Source organism: Talaromyces atroroseus, assembly GCF_001907595.1.
Source record: "Talaromyces atroroseus strain IBT 11181 chromosome Unknown scaffold_15, whole genome shotgun sequence".
Taxonomy (NCBI): Eukaryota; Fungi; Ascomycota; class Eurotiomycetes; order Eurotiales; family Trichocomaceae; genus Talaromyces; species Talaromyces atroroseus.
In genome coordinates, this window is record NW_017971447.1 from 582,564 (window position 1) to 604,568 (window position 22,005).

At 48.4% G+C, this 22,005-nt stretch overlaps 9 protein-coding genes across 9 annotated transcripts; 5 read left to right on the top strand and 4 right to left on the bottom strand.

Annotated features, from left to right (window-relative positions):
- Window positions 1-1,252: 1,252 nt before the first annotated feature.
- UA08_08777 (hypothetical protein) lies at window positions 1,253-2,094 on the top strand (the record flags this gene model as incomplete). Its single annotated transcript, XM_020263678.1, has 3 exons — window positions 1,253-1,388; window positions 1,447-1,710; window positions 1,769-2,094. 3 exons carry the CDS (start codon window positions 1,253-1,255, stop codon window positions 2,092-2,094), a joined length of 726 nt encoding a protein of 241 aa, XP_020116100.1.
- A 961-nt stretch (window positions 2,095-3,055) lies between these two features.
- UA08_08778 (hypothetical protein) lies at window positions 3,056-3,449 on the top strand (the record flags this gene model as incomplete). Its single annotated transcript, XM_020263679.1, has 2 exons — window positions 3,056-3,202; window positions 3,270-3,449. The coding sequence occupies 2 exons, from the start codon at window positions 3,056-3,058 to the stop codon at window positions 3,447-3,449; spliced, it is 327 nt and encodes a 108-aa protein (XP_020116099.1).
- A 308-nt stretch (window positions 3,450-3,757) lies between these two features.
- On the top strand, window positions 3,758-5,017 carry UA08_08779 (hypothetical protein; the record flags this gene model as incomplete). Its single annotated transcript, XM_020263680.1, has 2 exons — window positions 3,758-4,750; window positions 4,820-5,017. The coding sequence occupies 2 exons, from the start codon at window positions 3,758-3,760 to the stop codon at window positions 5,015-5,017; spliced, it is 1,191 nt and encodes a 396-aa protein (XP_020116211.1).
- A 416-nt stretch (window positions 5,018-5,433) lies between these two features.
- Window positions 5,434-7,098, top strand: UA08_08780 (Endo-1,6-beta-D-glucanase BGN16.3; the record flags this gene model as incomplete). Its single annotated transcript, XM_020263681.1, has 2 exons — window positions 5,434-6,406; window positions 6,470-7,098. 2 exons carry the CDS (start codon window positions 5,434-5,436, stop codon window positions 7,096-7,098), a joined length of 1,602 nt encoding a protein of 533 aa, XP_020116212.1.
- A 1,642-nt stretch (window positions 7,099-8,740) lies between these two features.
- UA08_08781 (hypothetical protein) lies at window positions 8,741-12,005 on the top strand (the record flags this gene model as incomplete). The annotated part of the gene is made up of 4 exons (XM_020263682.1): window positions 8,741-9,278; window positions 9,385-10,192; window positions 10,250-10,271; window positions 10,734-12,005. The coding sequence occupies 4 exons, from the start codon at window positions 8,741-8,743 to the stop codon at window positions 12,003-12,005; spliced, it is 2,640 nt and encodes an 879-aa protein (XP_020116213.1).
- Window positions 12,006-12,232: 227 nt separating this feature from the next.
- On the bottom strand, window positions 12,233-13,859 carry UA08_08782 (hypothetical protein; the record flags this gene model as incomplete). The annotated part of the gene is made up of 2 exons (XM_020263683.1): window positions 12,233-13,504; window positions 13,587-13,859. 2 exons carry the CDS (start codon window positions 13,857-13,859, stop codon window positions 12,233-12,235), a joined length of 1,545 nt encoding a protein of 514 aa, XP_020116214.1.
- Window positions 13,860-14,329: 470 nt separating this feature from the next.
- On the bottom strand, window positions 14,330-16,536 carry UA08_08783 (hypothetical protein; the record flags this gene model as incomplete). The annotated part of the gene is made up of 4 exons (XM_020263684.1): window positions 14,330-14,348; window positions 14,400-14,570; window positions 14,649-15,065; window positions 15,134-16,536. 4 exons carry the CDS (start codon window positions 16,534-16,536, stop codon window positions 14,330-14,332), a joined length of 2,010 nt encoding a protein of 669 aa, XP_020116207.1.
- Window positions 16,537-17,120: 584 nt separating this feature from the next.
- On the bottom strand, window positions 17,121-18,946 carry UA08_08784 (hypothetical protein; the record flags this gene model as incomplete). Its single annotated transcript, XM_020263685.1, has 5 exons — window positions 17,121-17,701; window positions 17,760-18,066; window positions 18,117-18,365; window positions 18,430-18,684; window positions 18,743-18,946. The coding sequence occupies 5 exons, from the start codon at window positions 18,944-18,946 to the stop codon at window positions 17,121-17,123; spliced, it is 1,596 nt and encodes a 531-aa protein (XP_020116208.1).
- A 2,099-nt stretch (window positions 18,947-21,045) lies between these two features.
- UA08_08785 (NADH-ubiquinone oxidoreductase subunit, mitochondrial) lies at window positions 21,046-21,480 on the bottom strand (the record flags this gene model as incomplete). The annotated part of the gene is made up of 1 exon (XM_020263688.1): window positions 21,046-21,480. The coding sequence occupies one exon, from the start codon at window positions 21,478-21,480 to the stop codon at window positions 21,046-21,048; it is 435 nt and encodes a 144-aa protein (XP_020116209.1).
- Between the last annotated feature and the right edge of the window lie 525 nt (window positions 21,481-22,005).

Consider the following 22,005-nt stretch of genomic DNA (forward strand, 5'->3'; position numbering starts at 1 on the left):
GGGGTTCAATTCAAGTGCATACGTCCGAATTTCCCGAATTTATTCACACCTCTAAACTTTATAGCGACATCTCGAAGCTGCACCGTCTTTGCAACGATAAGTTCGACGCAGCCGCGCAGCACAGAGGGAGATGCCAAGGACGAATTGACAAAAATGGCCTGTTCAAGCAAAGTAATCGAAATTGACAGGCCGGATTGAGTCGGAATCAGACGTTGGATTTTGGGGCGGTTTTGCGTCGGCGCCATCCACGCGGGAGAGACTTTGATTGTTGAGTATGTAATCAAATTTGAGAGTTATGTGTTTGGAATTTACTATGTTCAGGGATCGAATTACTGAAGAATAGGCAGAAATACTGAGTGAACTAAGGATCAGAAGTTGCGATTGGCGTTGGGGGTCGGTCTGGTCTGACGGGCTCCGGTGTCGCTGATGATTTCATGCAATCATGGGTGGGGGTTGGCTGCATGTCGATCATGGTCCGCGTTCCCTTTTGCAGCATAGCGTGCGGTGGCCGGCATGAAGGATCACCTTCATATTCATATTTTTCTTTTTTTTCTTGTTTTTGACTGTGGCAAGCAACCCATTGTGTGTGTACGTGCATGTGTGAGTTGACTGGGCCCAACAAGCAATGATCGGGGCGAGACAAAAATAGCCCAAAATAAAAAGAGGCGTCAGTCTTTTAAGGTTGAGCAGCGGCCCCACTGTTTTGCGCAATGTGATTGGCCTGTGGCTGCTTAGGATCTGCCTCTTTGCCGACACCCAATCGGGCATGGCGTGAGTGCCTTGTTGCCTGGTAAGGCGTGATGCGTTTCTGCCGGTCCTTTCCCAAACGGGAGACTCAGTATCACGTGACTTTAATGAGATCACGCGGGCGTCATCGAGTGCGGGCCGGCCAGTGGCTGCCCCAGCCACACCTGCCTGTTTGGGCAACGCTCTGCCCCGTGCTCAGCGGCCAATAAAATCACAGCGCAAGCCATGTTGAGAACATCCAACATGCAACTAAACTAACTACGTTCTTGTCCTGTGTCACAACATCTTGCTATGATGTAATCTAGGCGTATGGACAAGAGGGAGAGTGGAAGCCATATCGTCATCTATGGGAGATGGGAGCTGGGGCTGAGGAGCATTATAAAAGAAACTACACTCTCACCATCTCTCCATCCAAGTCAACCGTGAAAAACACAAAACACGAAAAATTGCACTCAATTCGCCTTTTTGAAACAACAAAACGTACATACTATAGTGAACATTCAATATGTCGAACCTATTACACAAGGTCAAAGACGCGGTTACGCACAGCACCCACGACAAGCCTAGCTCTTCCACCAACGCCGGCCCGCACGATTCCAACGTGATGAATAAGGCTGACCCTCGTGTGGACAGTGACCGTGGTGAGTGAAGTTCATTTAGTCTGCATTACAATTCAGTCGCTCTGACGATGTGCCCTAGACCACCGCAGTGCATACACAGCTGCCGGCACAGGCGGCAGTACTTACGGCTCTGGCACTCGCTCTGGCACTGGCACTGGCACTGGCACTGGCACTGGTGCTGGTGCTTACAATAGCGGTACCACGGGTGCCGGCGCAAATACCAGCCCTTACGGATCTGGAACCGGGTCTGGTGCCTACGGCGCTAACACAGGCACTACCACTTCTGGTCCTCACGACTCAAACCTGGCCAACAAGGCTGACCCGCGTGTCGATAGTGACCGAGGTATGCAATAAGTCTTCAATATGTGCGTGCTTGCGTTTTACTAATATCGGTACAATAGGCCAATACGGTACGACCGGCGGCGTAGCTGCTGGCGGTGGTTACAATACCAACCCTAACTCGAGCAACGCTGGCCCTCACAGCAGCAACCTGGCCAACAAAGCCGATCCTCGTGTCGACTCTGATCTCGACAACCGCTCCCGCCACCAAAATCTGGCCGGAAACACACAGGCCCCTGCAGGCAGCAGCTATGCTACCCCTGGAAGCGGCGCTGCGCAGCAGACTGCTGGCCCGCACGACTCGAATCTCGCAAACAAGCTTGATCCTCGCGTGGATTCTGACCTGGACTACAGCCGCACTGTTGGCGCAAATGCCACTAGGTACTGATTTTGCTAGCGCGTAGTCGGCGGATGATTATGAATTACGATGTCTTGGATCTTTCGTGGTATTATTATAAAAGGTTGTCAATTCATATCACAAACACGACGTCGAGGCATGCAATGTACTTAATTTCATACTTAATTTGATACCAATATGCAATTTTCTCTGAAATACGTCTCCCTTGTTGGTAAATATGCCTCTTAATCATCTCAGCCAGTTTCGTAATCAGATGGATGAACTCGAGATTTCGGCCTTACCATGGCTCGGGTTTCTCAAATTCATGTGGCCAATGGCATGACAGACCCGTGGAACGGTGCTACGCATGCATTTACCCCCAATACCAGAAAGGAGAGCTTCGTGGCAAAACTGCCCAGCTATGATGCGGAGTGAGGGTATATCGCATGTCACTTACATAGTCAAGCATGTAAGCGGCCCGCACTACGAAAAAGTTCCAAGGTTAATGATCGACCTCGAGGCAAATTCTTTCTGAATTTACGACCTAGGTAAAGAAATTTGCACTTCCTAGAAAATTCACCTTTTTCTCCATCATCTGCATCTCGGAATAATTCGCTCAATTGCATGCTGTGGTCGCATCATCGTGTGGCGAAATACTCCTCCAGTTGGTTTGATCCCAGAGGCCTAGCCCGCGATTTGTGAAATAGAACGATGACTCTATGCTACTTGTGGGCACAAGGGAGAATTTATCCAACGACTGGGGATACGAACGGATCTTTGTCTCATTGATCAGTGAGCCCTTGTCGGCCAGGCTGGTTGCGGAATCATGAAGTCTGCCAAGTTTCAATGCCCTCGGTAAATAGATGCTTAGACAGATGAGGTGATGGATGAGGTGATAGATAGAAATGTATATAAATAGGTGGTGCAGAAGCCTCGACTTTCTGTGCCATACCGAGCTGCAATACCTAATTTTTTTATCATTTTCAAGACACGTTTCAGATAAACACTCAAAATGTCATCCAATTGGAATCCCAGCAACTACGGCTCCGAGCAGGGCAACTTTGCCAGCCGTGCTCGCGACGAAGTTAAAAACCTTGCAAAGAAGGGCACCGAACAGGCTCGCTCTGGAGGATCTGGTGGCTTTGGTTCGCAGAACAAGGTACGGCTAGCCCTTCATGTTAAGTTTCAATAATCGGCCATAGCCTAACACGAAGTGACTGATATAGAATGACATTTCCTCTGCCCAGGGAGGAAATCAGAATCAATCCTCTGGAGCTGGCCTCTGGAACAGCAGCAGCAGCAACAAGGAGGCCAGTGGATATGGCACTGGCTACAATACTCGCGGATCTCGTTCCAGCAATGACAACACCAACACCGGCGACTACTATGACTTCCCTGAAGAATAAGTGTTAGCTTGCTCTTATGGTGTGTTGCCTTCGCACTATTGCGTGGCAATAATATGCGGTTGTTTTTCTTTTTCTTGTCTGCCTGAAGTTTGTGATGATAGTAAACATGGGAAAATATTACAGAACATGCAGAATATCAATTTTCTACAGTTTTGGTGTGCTGCTAGAGACTCGAGATGGTAGAGATGATGTCAGTGTCACGTCGGCGTGAGCCAACACATTTAATTCCAAAATTTTCTTACGTTGTTTACATGCTGAGTAACTATCCATGAACCTGACCAGGCTAGAGAACTGTGCAGGATAATGTCATGAACAGGCGGAGAAGCAAGCTCACTGCACGTCTGTGGAGGTTTTCTTCACAATGGTTTCTAATCCCGCAAGGGACAGGAATCGTTGCCATCATCCTCCATCAGCTTAAATATCAGTTCCATGGCCTGGAGACCATCTCCGAGATCGTCTGGGTATACACCATCGTCCTGCTGTCGGTGTTTATACTGTTGTATATGCTTCGCGTCTGCGTCTATCCACGTCATGTCGCCGCCGAGTACCGCACCAACATTGCCGAAACGTCGTGTCTCGCAAGTATCGGCATTGCGTTGACAACTATCACACAGATGATTGCACTCACGCTGGTCAAACAATGGGGGCCCAGCTGGGGCATTGTCGCCTACGTGTTCTGGTGGATCGTGACTAGCATGGCGGTGGTCTCTCTTCACCTCATCACCTACGTCCACGTCAAAGTCCAGCCGCCAGGAGTCACGGATATGTCACCACAGATGCTACTTCCTCTCATCGCAGCATTGACCTCGGCCGCGGCCGGTGGCACTCTGTGTGTCTACGGCGCCTTGAGCCCGGCACTGCAGGGACCAATTTTGGTTGTCGCATATCTGGAAATCGGCGCCGCGCTGCCGTTGGCAATATGCATGGTCGGGATCTTTCAGTCCCGGCTCATCAACCGAGGCTTTCCGAGTATCGAACATGTATGCGAGGACATGATTCTCTGCGGACCGTTTGGCCAGGGCAGCTTCGCCCTGCTGATCGCCGGGAGAGCCATTCAGAATAACGTGTCTAGTGCCAATGTCAGCCAATATAACCTTGGCGATTTTCTGACAGCTCAGTCTGCAGGGGCGCTCGGCACTGCAAGCGAATTTGCTGGGCTGCTGGTGTGGGGATGCGCAACGTTTTGGTGGGTTTATGGGGTGATTGGGATCGTGCACACGCTTGCGGTGCAGATGTATCGAACAGAGACAAGGCAAGGGTTGAGATTTTCGATGGGGGCATGGTCGCTTGTGTTTCCCATGGTGAGTTTGACTTTGTGTCCTTTGTTTGTTTGAGTTTTCGAGGTCGAGGTAACAGTGTTTCAATAACAGGGAGTCTACACAAACGCAACCGTCCAGCTGGGCCAATTGATGCACTCGCCGGCTTTCAATGTCTGGTCAACGATCCTCCTGATAATGCTGCTACTGATATGGATCGCCAACCATGTGTTTACCATCAAAGGCCTGATTACAGGAAGCCTTCTGGGTCCGGAGGCGTTGGGGCTGAAGCAAGAACGGAGCGCTGTGTAGAACGAACTAGAGCTTTGTAGATCCAGAACCAGCTAAATGCAACAGTAACAAGGAACAAAACGCACTACGGAATATAAGTGTAACGAGAGAGGAAATGTCGACGCTAGGATGTGGCTTATCTGCCTTGTTTTGCGTGTTCAGTCTTGACTCTCAGGCACTAAGCCGGGCGATCCACGCCTAAAGCGATCTGCGCGCGCACAGCCAGCCAGTCAGATGGGCGGCTCGCGTTGGAAATGGGCTGGCTAGCCATGTAGTAAGCAGGCCCAAAAAAAAGAAAAGACAAGAAAAAGCAAGGCTGGATGCCGTCTCAGATAAGCGGTCTCTCCTCTCTACACACAACATCCCCCGGGTTTCCGAAAATGGCCGCTTTCGCGACGGAAATGTGACGGAAAGCGAAAACGGCAAAAGAAGAGAACATGGCCAAGTTAAAACCAGCGTCGCCGTATGGCTGGAGGGCGCAAAGGTATAGGAATGTGTGGATTGCAGTAGCCACGGTCGCTGTCGTGGTGGCCTTAGGCCTCGGGCTCGGACTCGGCCTCGGGCTGGGACTGCATAGAAAGCATCGCAGCCCCCCATATCCAAATCCTCCAAGTCCTAATGCGCTTGCATACTGCTCCGATGCTGCTGGCTCGTACAAACTCGCCTATATTACCGCCCCGGAACGACTCCAGAGCAATGGCACTGCTGCGCTGGCGTCATCATGGAATCTTACCGTGGACGACACCAAGGCAGGTTACAAGCAGATCATCACGGGCTTTGGCGCCACAGTGACTGATGCGACAGTTGTCTCCTTTAATTCGCAGACGAATGCGACTCAGCAAAGCCTGCTGAGCCAGTTGGTTACCGGCGCTGGCGCCAACTTTTCCATGATGCGCCATTCAATCGGAGCCAGCGATCTGTCGCAAAGCGCATATACCTACGACGACAACGAGGGCAAGGTCGATTCTAATCTAGTAAACTTCACACTGGGCGACCAGGGCACGGCCATGGCCCAGTTGCTGGCACGGATGAAAGAACTCAACAGCGGGCTGCAGATCATGGGTACGCCGTGGAGTCCGCCCGGATGGATGAAGTTGAATGGCGCGCTCGATGGCAGCATCACGGACAACAACCTTGATGACGGGTATTTGACCAGCAAAGGGATTGGGAGCACCGGCCATAGCCACGCCTTTGCCCAGTACTTTGTCAAATACATCCAAGCATACGCCGACCTCGGAGTCGCGATTGATGCCATCAGCATTCAGAACGAGCCGTTGAATAGCCAGGCGGCTTATCCCACCATGTACGTGTACTCGGACGAGGCTGGTCAGTTAATCAGAGACTACGTTGGTCCTGCGCTTGAAAACGCAAATTTAAGTACTGCTATCTGGGCTCTCGACGATAATACAGGTAAATTCTTTCTTTGTTCTATCTCGTCGAAAAGAAGATTCCCAAACTAATAATACTGTGCAGATGATGTGGACTATGCCGAAACCGTGCTCGAATACGCAGACAAGTATATTGATGCTGTGGCGTGGCATTGTTACGCATCAACTCTTAATTGGACTGTCCTGACCGAGTTCCATAACCAGTATCCTAACGTTAGCCAGTACATGAGTGAATGCTGGACGCCAACCAATATTTCATGGACACACACTGTCAACTTCACCATGGGTCCACTTCAGAACTGGGCCAACGGCGTGATGGCATGGACGCTTGGAACGAACGACGACGCCGGCCCTCATCTCAACGGCGGCTGCTCATCGTGCGACGGGGTGGTGACTGTGAATAGCACTGCTGGTGGTAGCGATCGCAGCAGCACGGATGTCGGATATGAATTTAGCACGTCGTATTATATCATGGCGCAATTTAGCAGATTCATACCGCGGGGCGCACGCATATTGCAGGCAAACGGAAGCTACACGAATGAAAATGGCGACGGGATTCAGACGGTGGCCAGTCTCAATCCGGATGGCTCGAAGACGGTTGTGATCGAGAACACATTCGGAAATGTCACCAATGTCACTGTGAGTTTGGTGAGCGGTGATGTCTGGACAGGGAGTGTTCCGGCAACGAGTGTTACGACGTGGCTTCTGCCATGATATTCTATGTTTTCTATCTATGTTTCCGAATGGGATGAATCAATAGACGACGGATTCATAAGTATTGCTCTGATGAATTCAGAATAGTTTTGTTTTTTTTTTTTTTTGTTTTTCTATTTTTATTTATTTTTCCCCTCCCGAGCATAGATGCAAAGTTACCCATGCCTTCGCGTGGGCTACAGCTCATGGCGTGTTGAAAGATTTGCAAATTTAATAAAAAAAGGTTTTGGAAGTGGGGATTAAGTAAACTAAAAGTCTTAGGATTAATCTACTTTTTTATATATTAGCCATATATAAAAGTATATACTTAGGCTTCAAGAATAGCTAAAATTAAAGTCTTTTAAGGCCAGGGTTAAGATGATTTAGGGCTTAGAAATTGAGGCTAAAGGCCCACATAGTGTAAATGCCTCAGGCACACATGCATACAAGCTTATATATATCGGCAACCAGCGTAATTGACAGAGTCGATTACTTTGTGTTACCTTTTGGTGCAGTGGTTGGTGCCTTGAGGCCTTACAGAAATAGATAAGAATTAAAGAAGAGTTAGGCTCTTTAAAAACATATTATTATTGTATGCCCCTTCTAATAACTATACTTAATATATGTAAAGTATATATTATAATGGTATGCTAAAAGTCTTGGTATATAGGTCCATTTTTGACACTAAATTTTCAACACCATGAGCTGTAGCACCGCCTTCGCGCCCCCATGCCTGGCGGTGTGCACCACGGCTCAACGTCACCCTCAGCTGAACGTCAAGGATTTTACAAGTCACTTTTATATTTTAGTAAATAAATGTTATTTATATTATAGATTTAAAAAATATTTTAAAATTATTTGGATATTACGTTGTGGGGCTGCGTAGACATACTGCCGGCAGTTTTATTATATGTGGTTAGGCCTCCCGGAGCTCACCGCCTTGGGTACCTCAACTATTTCCCGGCCATTTAGATTAGTCGACTCAAAATCTTCATCTTTTCTCATTTTTCCGTGCATTACTTTGCCTCCATGAGCAAATCGCTCATCAAATTTCTATATAAAATGGAAATGACGTTAAGCTAAGGGTGACGTTGAGCCCTCGGTGCACCCACATCGCCAGGCATGGGGGCGCAAAGGCAAATAGACGCAGACCCTGTCAGAGTTTTATTCTCTAGGCAATTTAAGTTATGACTTAAGGTTATCTTATTATCTTATACGAGCTTGGTTGGGGCCATATTGTTCAGCTCTCGCAGGCTCCTCCATTACGACGTCCGACGGCCGAAACGCGGCCCAGCTTTAATTGCGATGTTTATTTCTGCTGCCTCCATTTTTAGACGCTGCAGCCAATCAGAGGCGCCAGTTACGAGGGTGCCTGCGATGAGTTTATTTCCACGAGGCTATTTTTGAATTTTAAGTGTACAGAAGTGGCCCGAATGGGAGATGTTGAAGCCAACCAGAAGACATTCGTGATGGACCGTCTAAAAATAGACTGCATCAAAAGCGACAAGCGGACCATGGCATCATTTAAAGGCCTCTTCCTCGGTCTGGTGCCAGGGTAGATAGATATCTATCAATCAGAAATCAAACCCAAGCAATACAGTTTAATCACAACATTCCTTCTTCCTTATTCTTTGCCAGTTTCTCCGATAGTGTTGCGGCGAAGATGCGTGCCATCGCCCTTCTGATGCCTCTATTGGCTTCAATTCAAGCCATTGTTGAAGCCAGGCCAGTCGAGACAAAAAGTCTAGCAGCATTACCACCTGTTGTGACAATGTTGCAAACCAGTATGCCGCCGGAGCTTATTGTACGAGACCCAGCATCGTCTTCCTCATCCTCCTCAACGACTTCATCAAGCGACTCTTCATCCACGTCAACGGCATCCTCCTCGTCATCAACCGATACATGCCATCCAACCATTGCTCCCGACAAGAATGGCTATGTACCGCCAACCGAGTGCAATGCCATGTACGATTACTACCCATCATTCAGCACGGCTGTGGCATTCACTACCTTGTTCGGAATCCTGCTAGTCGTACATTTTGCCGAAGCGTGTATTCTCAAGGCTAGCTTTGTCTGGGTTCTGACAATGGCCGTGGTGTGGGAATTCACCGGTTACCTGACACGAACGTTCAGCACCAAGAACCAGCAAAGTAGTGGTTGGGCTACGGCAACCCAGCTGCTGGTTTTGCTTGCTCCATTGTGTATGTACATTACGATTACCTTACTACGGCTGTTCCTCTTTTCGGTCTTCGATAAACGTCGTCGATTCTTATTTCAGGATAGATGCTTACTGAATTTGTTTCACAGGGGTCAACGCATTCGACTACATGGTCCTCGCGCGCATGATCTGGTTCTTTGTTCCCGAGCGGTGTATCTGGATATTCAAGCCCTCCATGTTGGCGATTATTTTCGTTTGCCTCGATATCGGCTCCTTCTTCGTGCAAGCAACTGGTGGCCTCATGGCGACCCCTGGAGCAAGCGCCTCCACAATACAAACTGGGCTACATATATATATGGGCGGTATTGGTATCCAGCAGTTCTTCATTTTCTGCTTCCTTATCCTTGCCATCCAATTTCATCGGCAGATGTTACAACTGGAGAAACTCGGGGCGTTACAAGGGGAAAAGACCCGCTGGAAGTGGCTTCTCTATAGCCTCTATTTCAGTCTGGCTGCTATCACCGTGCGCATTATCTACCGCTTGATCGAATATTCGTCTGGAATTGGACTGAATAACCCGATCACAACACACGAGTGGTTCATGTACGTTTTTGACGCTGTTCCGATGCTGTTTGCTACGGGGGTTTGGGCTGTCGTCCACCCTGCCAAAGTCTTGAGGGGACCAGATGCAAAATTGCCGCCTAGCGGACTTTTGCGCATTTTGTGCTGCGGTTACTGCTGCGGTGGTTGCGCTTGCTGTCGATGTGGTGGCGATCGCAAGAACAAGAAGCGTGCAGCCATGGAGCATCTCTCTAGTCGGCCTCGGTCGGAAGAGGAGTTGAGGCCTGTAAGCTATGGGTCGGAGACTTTATTGGCTTATTATGAGGAACGATCGATCTCGCCGCTAGGGAAGGCGAATCGTGATATCGGATATGAGCCGTATCGTTCACTGGCGGTGTAACTCGCCAGATTTTCTTTGTATCGCATCAAAATAGTCTTCTCTATGTTATCTAGCGATTTAAATCAGATGATTAAGGTGCGTTTGAGAATTTCTTCATATAATGTCCATGGATGTACATATACACACGTACATGCTTTGTAAGGACAAGTATAAGAAACTTGGGTGTATTCCTTAAATTGCTTCTGCAGTTCATTAATATTCAGTAGCAACATCATTGCTAGTTCTTATGAAGACCCCAGGCAAACCTTGCCAGAGTTAATATATCTATTCGACGAAGGGCAAGATCTATGGTGTAAATACTATTATATATCGCAGGCGCATTTGATTGGCCAATCCCTTGCGAGAGCCTTGCGAGCCCCCACTTTATCGTGGACATGGCCCTAAAATGTCCGAAATAGGGGATAATGAAGATTTGTTCTTTTCTTTCCCTTTACTTTTCATTTTTCTCAAGGAATGCGACAAAAAACATTCTGTTCTCAAAGGTATTGTTACACTTGGGGACACTGAAGAAGGTTGCTTGTACACGAACATCTATAGATGTCAACCTCACGGCATCCGCCTCCTGGCGAACCTTCTGCCTCGAAAGAAAATGCAATGCTTCGTGAGCGCCTAAAGACCGACGGTAGGACCGAGAAGAATGCAAATGTTACAGACTCCTCTAGCAAACACGCGAGCAGCAGGCGCAGGCAAAGATCGTCAGACCCAAACACGCGCAGCTTCTGGCGACGGTCTTCAAAATGTGCAGTCAAGCGCCGCTGGTCAATCCCATTAGCACCCTTGGTCGCCTTTGGGCTGCTTTATGTTGTCAACCCGACCGATTCGAATATTGTTTGCCGGTTCTTATTTCTATCGTACAAAAATACCCACAGCAGCTCTACAACAGGGGCGCCACATTACGGCAAGGGACCCTGGGATATTGCATTTGTTCTATTCTACACTCTCGTTCTGTCCTTCACGAGAGAGTTTATCATGCAGGAAGCTTTGCGCCCGTTGGCACGTCGTTGTGGCATCGTCTCGCGAGCAAAGCAGCTTCGATTCATGGAACAAATGTATACAGTCATATATTTCGGAATCATGGGACCAGCGGGCTTATATGTGATGAAAAAGACGCCAGAGGTATGGTATTTCAACACACGAGGCATGTACGAATCTTTCCCTCACAAAACCCATGTCGCTGCCTTTAAATTCTATTATCTATTCCAGGCAGCGTACTGGGCACAGCAGGCACTCGTCATGTTACTGGGCTTAGAGAAGCCGAGAAAAGACTTTAAGGAATTGGTCATGCATCATATTGTGACTTTGGCTTTGATTGGATTGAGCTACCGATTTCACTTTACGTATATGGGCATTGCTGTATATATTACTCATGACATAAGTGATTTCTTCCTCGCTGTAAGACTGAACCTGCCATCTAACAGATTAAGAACCAAATTCTCACGTTTTACTTCTGTATCCTCTCATCAGGTCGGCAAATCGTTACAGTACGCAAATAGTCCACTCGCGAGCCCTGCGTTTGCAATATGTGTGACCGCATGGATTTATCTACGCCACTACCTCAATTTGCGCATCCTATATTCTCTCCTTGGAGGAGAGTTCCGCACCATTGGACCTTACGAATTGGATTGGGAGACGGAGCAGTACAAGTGTTGGATTTCAAATATTATTACTTTCGTCCTTCTGGCTTGTCTTCAGGCGTTGAATTTGTTTTGGCTGTATTGCCTGTTTCGAAGTGTGTATCGGTTTGCTGTGTATCGGATTCTGAAGGATGATAGGTCTGATGATGAGGAGGGCGTTGATAAAGCCCAGTGAAGCATGCATGTACTCTATTACGAGCCTACAAATGTTGGAACATAATGTTTAATATCTAGCTTAATAACAGACAGTCGTTATTCGTTTCGTAATTCCTTCAATCATCTCTATGTGCCTTATAGCAATAAGAGATTTATCATCTACATTCAGCCGCAAATAAATATCCGTATCCAATTTATGTATACATCTTAGACAAATACGCAATGAACCCCTCCCACAAATATCTATCACTTGGCCTTTCCGTTCAATCCTCGTATATGGTCTTCCTCTTCGACAATGGCCAATGGCAATCCGCGAAATAGCCCAAAGAAAATAAAGGGCACCCATTTCCAGCGGAAAGGATTAATAATACTCACAAAGCAGTACCAGTATATAAGCTCGGCATATGTGAAAAAGTCAAACGCCTTGGTAGGTGCGAACTTTTTGAGTGTCCTCGTGAAGCCAATCCAAAGTTTCATGAGCGACTCACGAGGCCGTGATAGCGGATCGACGAGAAACATGAGGAGGAAGCGCGTGTAAATGCCAATGTGATAATTGCCAACAGTTCCAATGGCATTCACATAAGTGCTGTTCGTAGCGCAAATAGTTGGGTCCTGTGGCGGGAACACCTGTAAATACCAGTTCGGCGGCTCGTAGCCCTTCTCGAAGACATTGTCTGGAAGAAATGCAAGAGATGGCCTCTTATATCCCGTGGCCATGATAATGACATCTCCACGCACAAGTGATTCGTGACCAGGACCACCCTTGGGCACGCCCTGTGCGCGGTGGTTGAACATGATGCCTTCATTCTGAACGTTGACGATATCCCCCCTTAGCCAGCGTGCTTTTCCAGCCCGGATCTGATCGAAGAGTTCCGAGTTGACCATGGGTGTATCGGTGTAGAGGCCCTTCTTGGCGGGGGAGATATCCTCCAGGTCTCGATAAAAGAACTTGCGCAGTAGCCATTCAGGGATCCAGGAGAACGACGTTTCTCCCCCAAATACATTCAAGGAAAGGAGCACATCGACAAAAACATTTCGTGGGATGATCCATTTATCGGAGCGTGAGAGCACGTCAATCTCTGCAGCATGGTTCTGAACTGCAAATTCTAGTGCCTCGACCGCGCTCGCTCCACCGCCGATGATGAGTATTTTCTTCCCCTCGACATCCTTTCCGTCCAATTCGGATGAATGATATGTTGGGCCATTGAATTTATCGTGGTCGGGCAGGCGCGGCATTTGGGGGTCTCCGCACGAGCCTACTGCTGCGATGATGCCATCAAAACTGCCATGTTCCTGTTCGTTATCGTTGATCACCCATCGCCCGGATGACGCGTTCTTTTTTATAGAGGTAACGGGGGTTTCAAAAACTGTCTTTTTATCGAGGCCGTATGTCTTCCACACGGAAGCAATTTGTTTTTTGATATCCTGCTGCTGCGGATAGGCTGTATCCCACTTTACAGACGGATGGAAACGAAACATAATTGAGTGGATTTGCAGGGCCGAGGTTGAGTTCACCCGCTGCATCAATAGAAAGGGATGGCTTAGTATGTCAATGTAGTCGAGTATTGATAAAGAAAAGCATAGTTATAAGTCAACTTACGCTCCATATCCCGCCCAGACCTTTCTCCCTTGACCGTGTTTCGAAGATCTTGACATCAAATCCATGGCCAACACAGTGCGCTGCCGAGGACACTCCTGTCAGACCAGCCCCAATAACAGCAATTCTAGGTCTACGCAGCTTGTCGGTTGGAGGAGGGGGCACTGGTGCGAAAATCCAATTCAGCACGTTTTGGATGAGAATGTAGACAAAACTCAAGGGCTGTGTAATAGCAAAGCCGACGACTGACTTTGCATGGTGAAGTGTGTCAGCCATTGTCACTTTTTCTCTATCTCTGTCTCTTCTGTTCAATGGCAATAGCAATGACGAGAGGAAGAAAAAAAGAACCAGCGGGTGGAAAAAAGGAAGATATTTCAATCGAGCATGTTCGTTCGATGACGTCAATATTGACATGTGATTGCGACCCGCCGTGTGCCTTGTTTACCTACAACTCAACGACTGATGTCAGTAAAGTATATGTGAACCATGCTCATGGACTTATATAGAGTAACTAAAGACGATTAGTAACTGCCAGCCAGTGTAACAGATGTGGCGGTCTTCTTTTCTATGGCGTGAATATCGCTGCATGGCTTGCTTGCCGTTCTTGGAAACGTGTTGCTACGATGATCCTCCAATCTTCATAGATTCTAATCAATTGACTGATTCAGTGTTTTGTTTAAGATGGCAGAAGGTACTTCAATCAAGCCGTCATTCTGATGCTCTTCTTCTGTCCAATTCCGAAATCTCTAGAACCGACTATTCCGCCTACGGACACAATTCAATGTATAGTTACCTAGGTATTCCCTGAGAACCTACTTTACAACAATCTCAGTTGCATGTTTCAACAACTTATTCAGCCCTGAGGTCCCGTTGGTATGACGGTAGTGATCCTGCGCCGCATCCATGATCGCCTTTACTCGCGCAACGGGCACTTTCTCCTTGCGGTCGTACGAGTATAGTCCGTTGACTTCCTGCTCGACGTCGCACCTATAGAGGACATTAGTATAAACATTAAGAGAGAAATAAACAAAAAGGAAAAAAGAAAAGAGGAGAAAATCCGCTCACAGCTGCGTGTATACTAGGCCACAGCAAAGTCCCCCTTTCACAACTGCCATGACTAGCTTCTCAAATCTCTTCAAGAAATCTTCCACATCCGCCGCCGTTGTATAACCCCAGTCACGCTCACCAGAAGCTCCGTCCTTGGCTGGCGCAATATTCACTCCGCCAAACTCGGTGCAGATTACTGGTGCACCGGCCGTGTGCTGCGAACCGGGATCGGCGAGTGTGTGGCTTGAGTAACTGGCATAAATTGGCTTCGTGAACATCTCGTACTTGCCGTTCAGGCCGAGGATCCCGGCTTCCATCTTCGAGCATCTTTCTGCAAGCTCCAGCGAGTCAGTGTAGTCATGAAAGGTGGTGAGGTCGGTAATAACGTGTTCCCAGCCACAGTTGTCGTTGACAGGTCGGCTAGGGTCCAGGGTTCTATAGTAATATCAGTTTCATCCATAAAGAATTATAACCTCGAGCATAGCCCCAGATAAATCACATACTTGGTCAAATAATAAAGCGAGCGAATATGATTCCGTTGGTCAATGTTATCCTTGAGCGACGTATATGCCCAGCTCTCGTTCACTGGCGTCCATGTAATCACACATGGATGATTGATATCCCTCTTGACAGCCTCTGTCCATTCCCCATTCATGCGCTCTATATAGTCCTGCCCGAACTCATACGCATTCGCCATCTCTCCCCATACCAGAAAGCCGAGCCGGTCAGCCCAGTAATGGAAACGTGGATCCTCGACCTTCTGGTGCTTGCGGCATCCATTGAATCCGAGCGCCTTGGACATTTCAATGTCTGCTTTGAGTGCCTCCGATGACGGCGGCGTCAATCCAGTTTCGGGCCAGTAACCCTGGTCTAGGAGCAGCATTTGGAAGTACGGCTTGCCATTGAGTCGGAAAGTGCTGTCGCCGGTTTGCCAGGAAAGGCTGCGCATGCCCGTTGTCGTGGTAACTTCATCTATGACGGCGCCGGTGCTGCCGTGCTTCAGTCGCAGCACTACGTCGTATAGAATAGGATGCTCCGGCGCCCACAACGCGACATTGTTGTACCAGACATCGTCCGTGTTGAATGGAGATTTCTCGCAAACCCCATCCGGTTTTGATACCTTCATGCTCGCATCCACGATGACCCAGTCCCGTTCTTTTGGCAGGTCTGCCTTTGCCGTGCTGATGGGCAAACCTCCCAGGCTGATCTCAACCTCGACACTGCACGCTGCCTGCGCCGGACGCCCAGTGACAGCGATTTTACCGTGCAGCTCGCCACGCTCGATATCATCAGAGCGAAGGACAGTCCCACCGCTACCACAGCAGAGGCGTAGCGCAGGCACGCTTTCCATCCACACGGAGAGCCAGATCCCGCTAGTGGGCGTGTAGAAAATGTTCTCTGGAACTGGGCCCCAAAATTGCTTCCCTCGCGGTTGCGCGAGATCATATGGTGAGTCGCGGACGCGAACGGTCAGGCGCGCAGTTTTCTTGTCACTATTTCTAATGAATGCGTCTGAAACGTCGACATCGAAGGGAACATGACCCCCACGGTGGCTGCCAACCAGCGAGCCACCAACCCAGACAGAGCACTCATAGTCCACTGCACCGAAGCGGAGAAGTAGCCTGTTGCCTCTGGAGTGTTCATCTGCGGTGCGGATGTCAGTGATAGTCCGCTCATACCAAATCACCTCGTGCGCTTCATAGAGGTTGATGCCGGAGGCTGGAGACTGGAATGCGTAGGGGACCTGGATATCTCGTTTGGCTTCACTGCCTGGGATCCCGTTCTTGTGCCATTGTTGCGATAGCCCGGTGTCGCTGTCGTCAAACACAAAGTCCCATATTCCGTCGAGGGAGGCCCAGGACAGGGCCTTGCGCTGGAAGTCGGGGCGTGGGTATGATGTCGCCATTGTGAGTCTCTGGTTGCTGCACTTTGGGAGGAGGATAGGACAACTGAAAGCACCTGAAAACACCTGAAAGCACCTGAAAGCACCTGAAAGCACCTGAAAGTGCCTGAAAGTTACCTGGGCGACCCCACGTTGCTACGTCAGAGCCCTTCCCCGCAAAGTTTCGTAACCCTAAATATCCGCATTGGGATGCTGCATGTATGGAATCTCAAAACCACGTGCATGCTGTACCTTTGATAAAACGAATTCAATACCCTGATGCAGTCTATATGCCGGCAATTTGCAGCACATGTACGCTAGGTGTAAGACACTGCAATGAGAACCATTAAGATTGTTTCGTGCCCGCTGGTTACGACTTTAGTCTATCCATCTTAAGCTGAGTCTCCAATCTCCAAAATCTTCCAAGCAAGGTTGATCTCTACCAGTCACGTCCACTACAACAGATTATATGGGCTGAAGAAGTAAAATTGTTTGTGATATACGTGCAGTATGCCCTTGTAGTGACTTGACAAGAGTATCCAAAAAAAAAAAGAATAACGCCCAAAAGCTCACAAAGTGCCTTGTTCCTTCTTGTTGATTGCCATACGTTACTCATTATCCTTAACATCAATGATAGTGGACTTGAACTTCCTAGCAGGAGTCCTGCGATTGAATAAGATATCGCTCTCGCGGTAGGAGCGGCCTTTGAGCTCCGGAAGAAAGAAGAAGGCCGTAATCCAGCAGACAGAGGCGGTGAATGCCCAGACGTAACCACACTTGCCTGCGAGGTTCCATCCTGTCGTATTCAGCATCTTGGAAGATAGGTAGATCATGGGGATCTCTGCTATATAGTAGGCGGAACGCCCAACAGCGGTGCTTAAAGCGCGAAGGCGTACAGAGGATGTCTCCGAAATGATAGTGTATGAGATGGGACCTTGGGTACCGGCAAACACAAATGAGATCAAGATGCCTAAAACGGCCTGGGCGTAGTTGGTTGCAGAGGTCTGTGTAACAGACGCGCAGATGCCGAGAACAATCAGTAGCGTGATGTTAGTTCCCAACCCACAGAGATAGATGGTGCGACGGCCGAACCAAGCGGTGAGGAACCAAGAGCATGCGTTGGCGACAAATTGAAGACAGGAGTTAATTAGATTGAGTTGGAAAGCCTTGTCGGGCGAGATGCCGGCCTCTAAGCGGGAGAAGTTAGAAATCCACGCATCAAGAGATCTTGAAGAGGAGTTACTCACGCTCGAAAAAGAAAGTTGCCTGGTTGGCAATCAGGTTACCAGCAAAGTTCTGTGACGCGTACATTAAACAGGTGATAATCGTTCGCCTTAAATCAGTTCCCTTGACAAGGTCGAGGAGGGTAGGGGTACCACCCATTTGAGCTTCAATCTCAACCGTTCGCTCAATCATTGCAAGTTTCTTTTGGGCGCTCTCTGGAGATTTGTCACCAAGCCTTTTGATAGAACGAAGAGCCTCCTCCTTGCGTCCGTGGCGAATCAGCCACCAGGGAGATTCAGGGGCGAGGAACACGAGGACTATAAGGGGGGTCTAGACAAATTTAGCGCTCGACGATACAAGATACGAACGGAGTGACCCACGGGAAAAATCCACTGCAGCGCTGTTGGCATTCGCCATGACCATTGATCATCCCGATTATTGTACCCATAGGTCGCACCGGCGACAATGATTGAGCCGATGGACCAACTCATCTGCAGAGTGGCTGTGCAGGCAGCTCGAAGATTCAACGGAACAACTTCGCTGGCATAGGCGGGGGAATTCGCAATGAAGAACCCCCAAGGGACACCCTCAAAGGCTTGTCCAATTACCATGACGGTGAGCGAATCGGCCTAAGCGTATTATTGACTTGGTCAGTTGACAACACGATTTAAACCATGGGGCTGAGCGACACACAAAGAAGGAAATAAAGATAGTGGCGTTCATAAGGATCAGGCCCACTATAGTAGTCCAGCGATAGCCAATGCGGTTGGTGATGGGGCCTGCTAAATATACGCCGACAAAAGCACCACATTGTCCAGCTTGGAAGAGGGCGCTCTGCCATCGGGTTGGGATAGAATAGGAGCCATCAACGGCGACACCGTATCTGCGCTTAAAATAGCTAAGCGCAACGAAGTTGGTATTCAGGAACATGTCGAACGACTCCATGACCTGATAGTGGTGGCCATCAGCTGTTGCTCTGCATGGGAACGGGAGAAATACCACTCACAATGGTGAAACACAGCGTGAACGCCCAAAAAAAGGCCCATGGATGGCTTCTGACTGCCGCCCATGTTCCCTGTGCGTGCTCTTCATTCTCACCCTCGAAGGCATCGTTCATGAGATCCGCGTTTGCTAAGACCTCGGAATGCTGAACATCGGTCTCATCTTCCTTGTGAAACTCCTCCTTCGTTTCGAGGATACCGGACGACATTTTGAGAGTCCTTGGTAATATATTAGTGTGCCAATGCGACAGAACTGGGAAATGGAAATACGGCCAGGAAGCGACAGGGCAGCACGCTCTTATATCTTGTGCTGCCTCTGCATCTGCACCTGCACGTCTAGGGATACCACTCCCTCACTGCCAGGGGTGTAACCTTGTGCCGCCGGGGCCTTTGCCATTTCCAGACCAGCACAGCAAATAATTAGCCGAACCAGCGTGTTTTTGAATACGGGGTTGCTCTCAAATTATCCTATTGGACTGCAAGCTTTGACCTAAGTAGATGAGGCCAGCCACCAACGCCAAACTTGCGGGCAGAGGATTACGGTGGCGCTCAAGCAGCGATTTCGACTGCACCCAAAATAGGCTGGCCGGGTAACACAGAAATGGGGTTGTTTTCTTTGCAGCACGTGAGGGACTGACAAGCGTAAACGGTAAGGGTGTCTGAGAGCGGCCACGAGTCGATGCGGGCTTCTCCATGTTTGAGGGTAAATTCCCATTGGGGTTGCGGGGACCCCAGACGGAGAGGTGCGTGCTAGTGCTTATGCCTCCCGCATTGGCTGAATAGATTGCCGCGTGTTTTTGGTTTTACAGCTAGTTTCTTGCTACAGAGGATCCACGATCTTAAGCTAGATGAACTCGCGATAATGTGACATTTCCTCTTCAGACATTAACGTGGGTTACGAACAAGCCCCGGGTCTGTAGCTGGTTGCGGGCTTGTTTCTTGTACATAATACAAAGCACCAGGCATGACTGGGACCTCGTCGAAAGCGCTACTTGCCTAGCGGAAAGTCTAACTTATTGACCAGTGGCCATTGATTCGGTTTGTTTCAAGGCCAGACCTTGATCCTCGACTTTTGGTTGGTGGAAGATCTGGTACGTGTCTGGCGGGCTTGCCACAATTTGAAGTCATATGACCGGACTGCATAATAATCGCTGATGATACGTAACAAGTAAGAATTAGGAAATGATTCAAAAGAAGCAACAGGAACCTCAAGTTGGCGCGGTTTTGCCCGGAGGTTCATTCCGGGGTTCCCCGCACTTAGGGCTAGAGCATGCATTGCCCTAAAATTTGCACCTCAAAAACTTTTTCTTTCCTAACAACCAGACATATTTGACAGCCTATAGAATTGTGTGATAGTTTCACTTGCCAAAAGTTGGTTATAGTATCAAGATAACTACACCTTATCCCACTATTGTATCGAAAGCTGCTCCTTCTTTGGTATTTAGAGCGGCTCCATTCAAGTTTGTATCCCTCATATACATGGACGCCTCTGCAACTTCCTTGGCCTCTGGAACTCTACCCTGGAGCGTCGTGCTCTTTATCACTTCAACGGTCGCCTTCCTCTCGTCTCCTGTTCCCCAAAGTTATGTGTTCACTGAGCCGCCATGACCAAGTTTGCCCTGATCGGCTTCAGCTCAAGAAGGCTCTTGGTGATGCCCATTAAGCTTGACAGGACTGGTTATTGTGGAGTGGGCTTTATAGCTGCTGTGCCACTGGCATGTGTAATTGTTTGGTTGGATACCGGTGACATTTTCTCCTTTTATGTTCAGACTCTTGGCTCTTTGGGAAACAAGAAAGTTGTCATTAAAAAGATGATTGCAGGCTATAAGAAGTGATTATTCTTGATTTTTTTGCGCTATATTTGCGCTTGGAAGCCTTTAAATGATTATCTATTCTGCAAGCTCTACATATGAACTTTCCGGGTTCATCGAGTAAAACACCAACATACAAAACATTCTAATTCCGTAAGCCATTCAAGGCATATTGTTGAATTTGCGCGATTCTACTGATATTTGTGGCCTTACCGGCGTTTATGCTATTATGTCCGGCCACTTGCAAGAGCAAGCATGCAAAAACGGATACCTAAAATGTATCGGCCATTGAGTGCTATAGTCTAAATCAGTAAAGGCTCGCAGGGATTGTGTGAACTCATGGTATACCGCGAAACGAGACTTTATTTCCGAAACGATCGAGTTACCGATTTAACTCCGTAAAAATCCTACCCAACATCTTGCAACCGATCTATTGTGGCATATCTGGCGTATCATTCTTTTCACAGTTGAAACTACCTTCAATCATTGTTTGAAGTTTATTTTCGATACCACATCCTAGTAACCTTTGTGCGCCGGATCTTCTTTTGCAGCTGAAACATGCCATATAGCAAAGCCTCACTAGTCGGCGGACAGCCTGGGACATAGATGTCGACCGGCACGATTCTGTCAACGCCCCTCACAACACTGTAGCTGTAGTGATAGTATCCTCCGCTATTTGCACAGCTGCCCATGCTAATAACCCATTTCGGATCAGGCATTTGATCGTAACATTGGCGAACCGCTGATGCCATTTTGTTTGTCACGGTGCCGGCGACAATCATCACATCGGCTTGGCGAGGGGAGGCACGAAAGATAATTCCAAGGCGATCTTGATCATATCGTGGCATCGAGACGTGCATCATTTCAATGCTGCAGCATGCAAGACCAAATGAGAGTGGCCATAGAGAACCATTTCTAGCCCAGCTGACCATCTTGTCGAAATCAGTGCTAATTCATGAAAAAAAATGGTCAGCTCGTATACCCCATTGTGATGGTAGTTAGGTTTTGTACAGAACGTATTCAACCAAGCTGGTAGGCTTGATTTCTCTAGACAAAGGTTGAGCCCTTGACGAAGCCACATGTTGGACCATTGTCGAGTGGCTGCAGATACGTGGAAAATTAGGAGTAACATAACGAGGCCCAAGGTGTGCGGCCTTTACGATTAACGAAAGCGTCGAGCTGGAAGAATGATCTGCATGACCGACTGTTAACACGAATGGTTCCTGCAACCGTATGATCACGTACATGTCATTGTCGTTGAAGGAGTGGAATTTGAAAAGCAGTTTCCTAGAACATATAAATGCATAAAAACACTGGCGACGTGCTTGCCAGTTCGGTTGCTCTCAGTCAGGCTTATATGAACCTGAGTCCGTCAGGGGCAGACATCGGGAAATTCACACATTGACCAACTTCTAGCATGCAATCGTCTGGTTTCTCGCCCCACCCCTGTGTGTGTG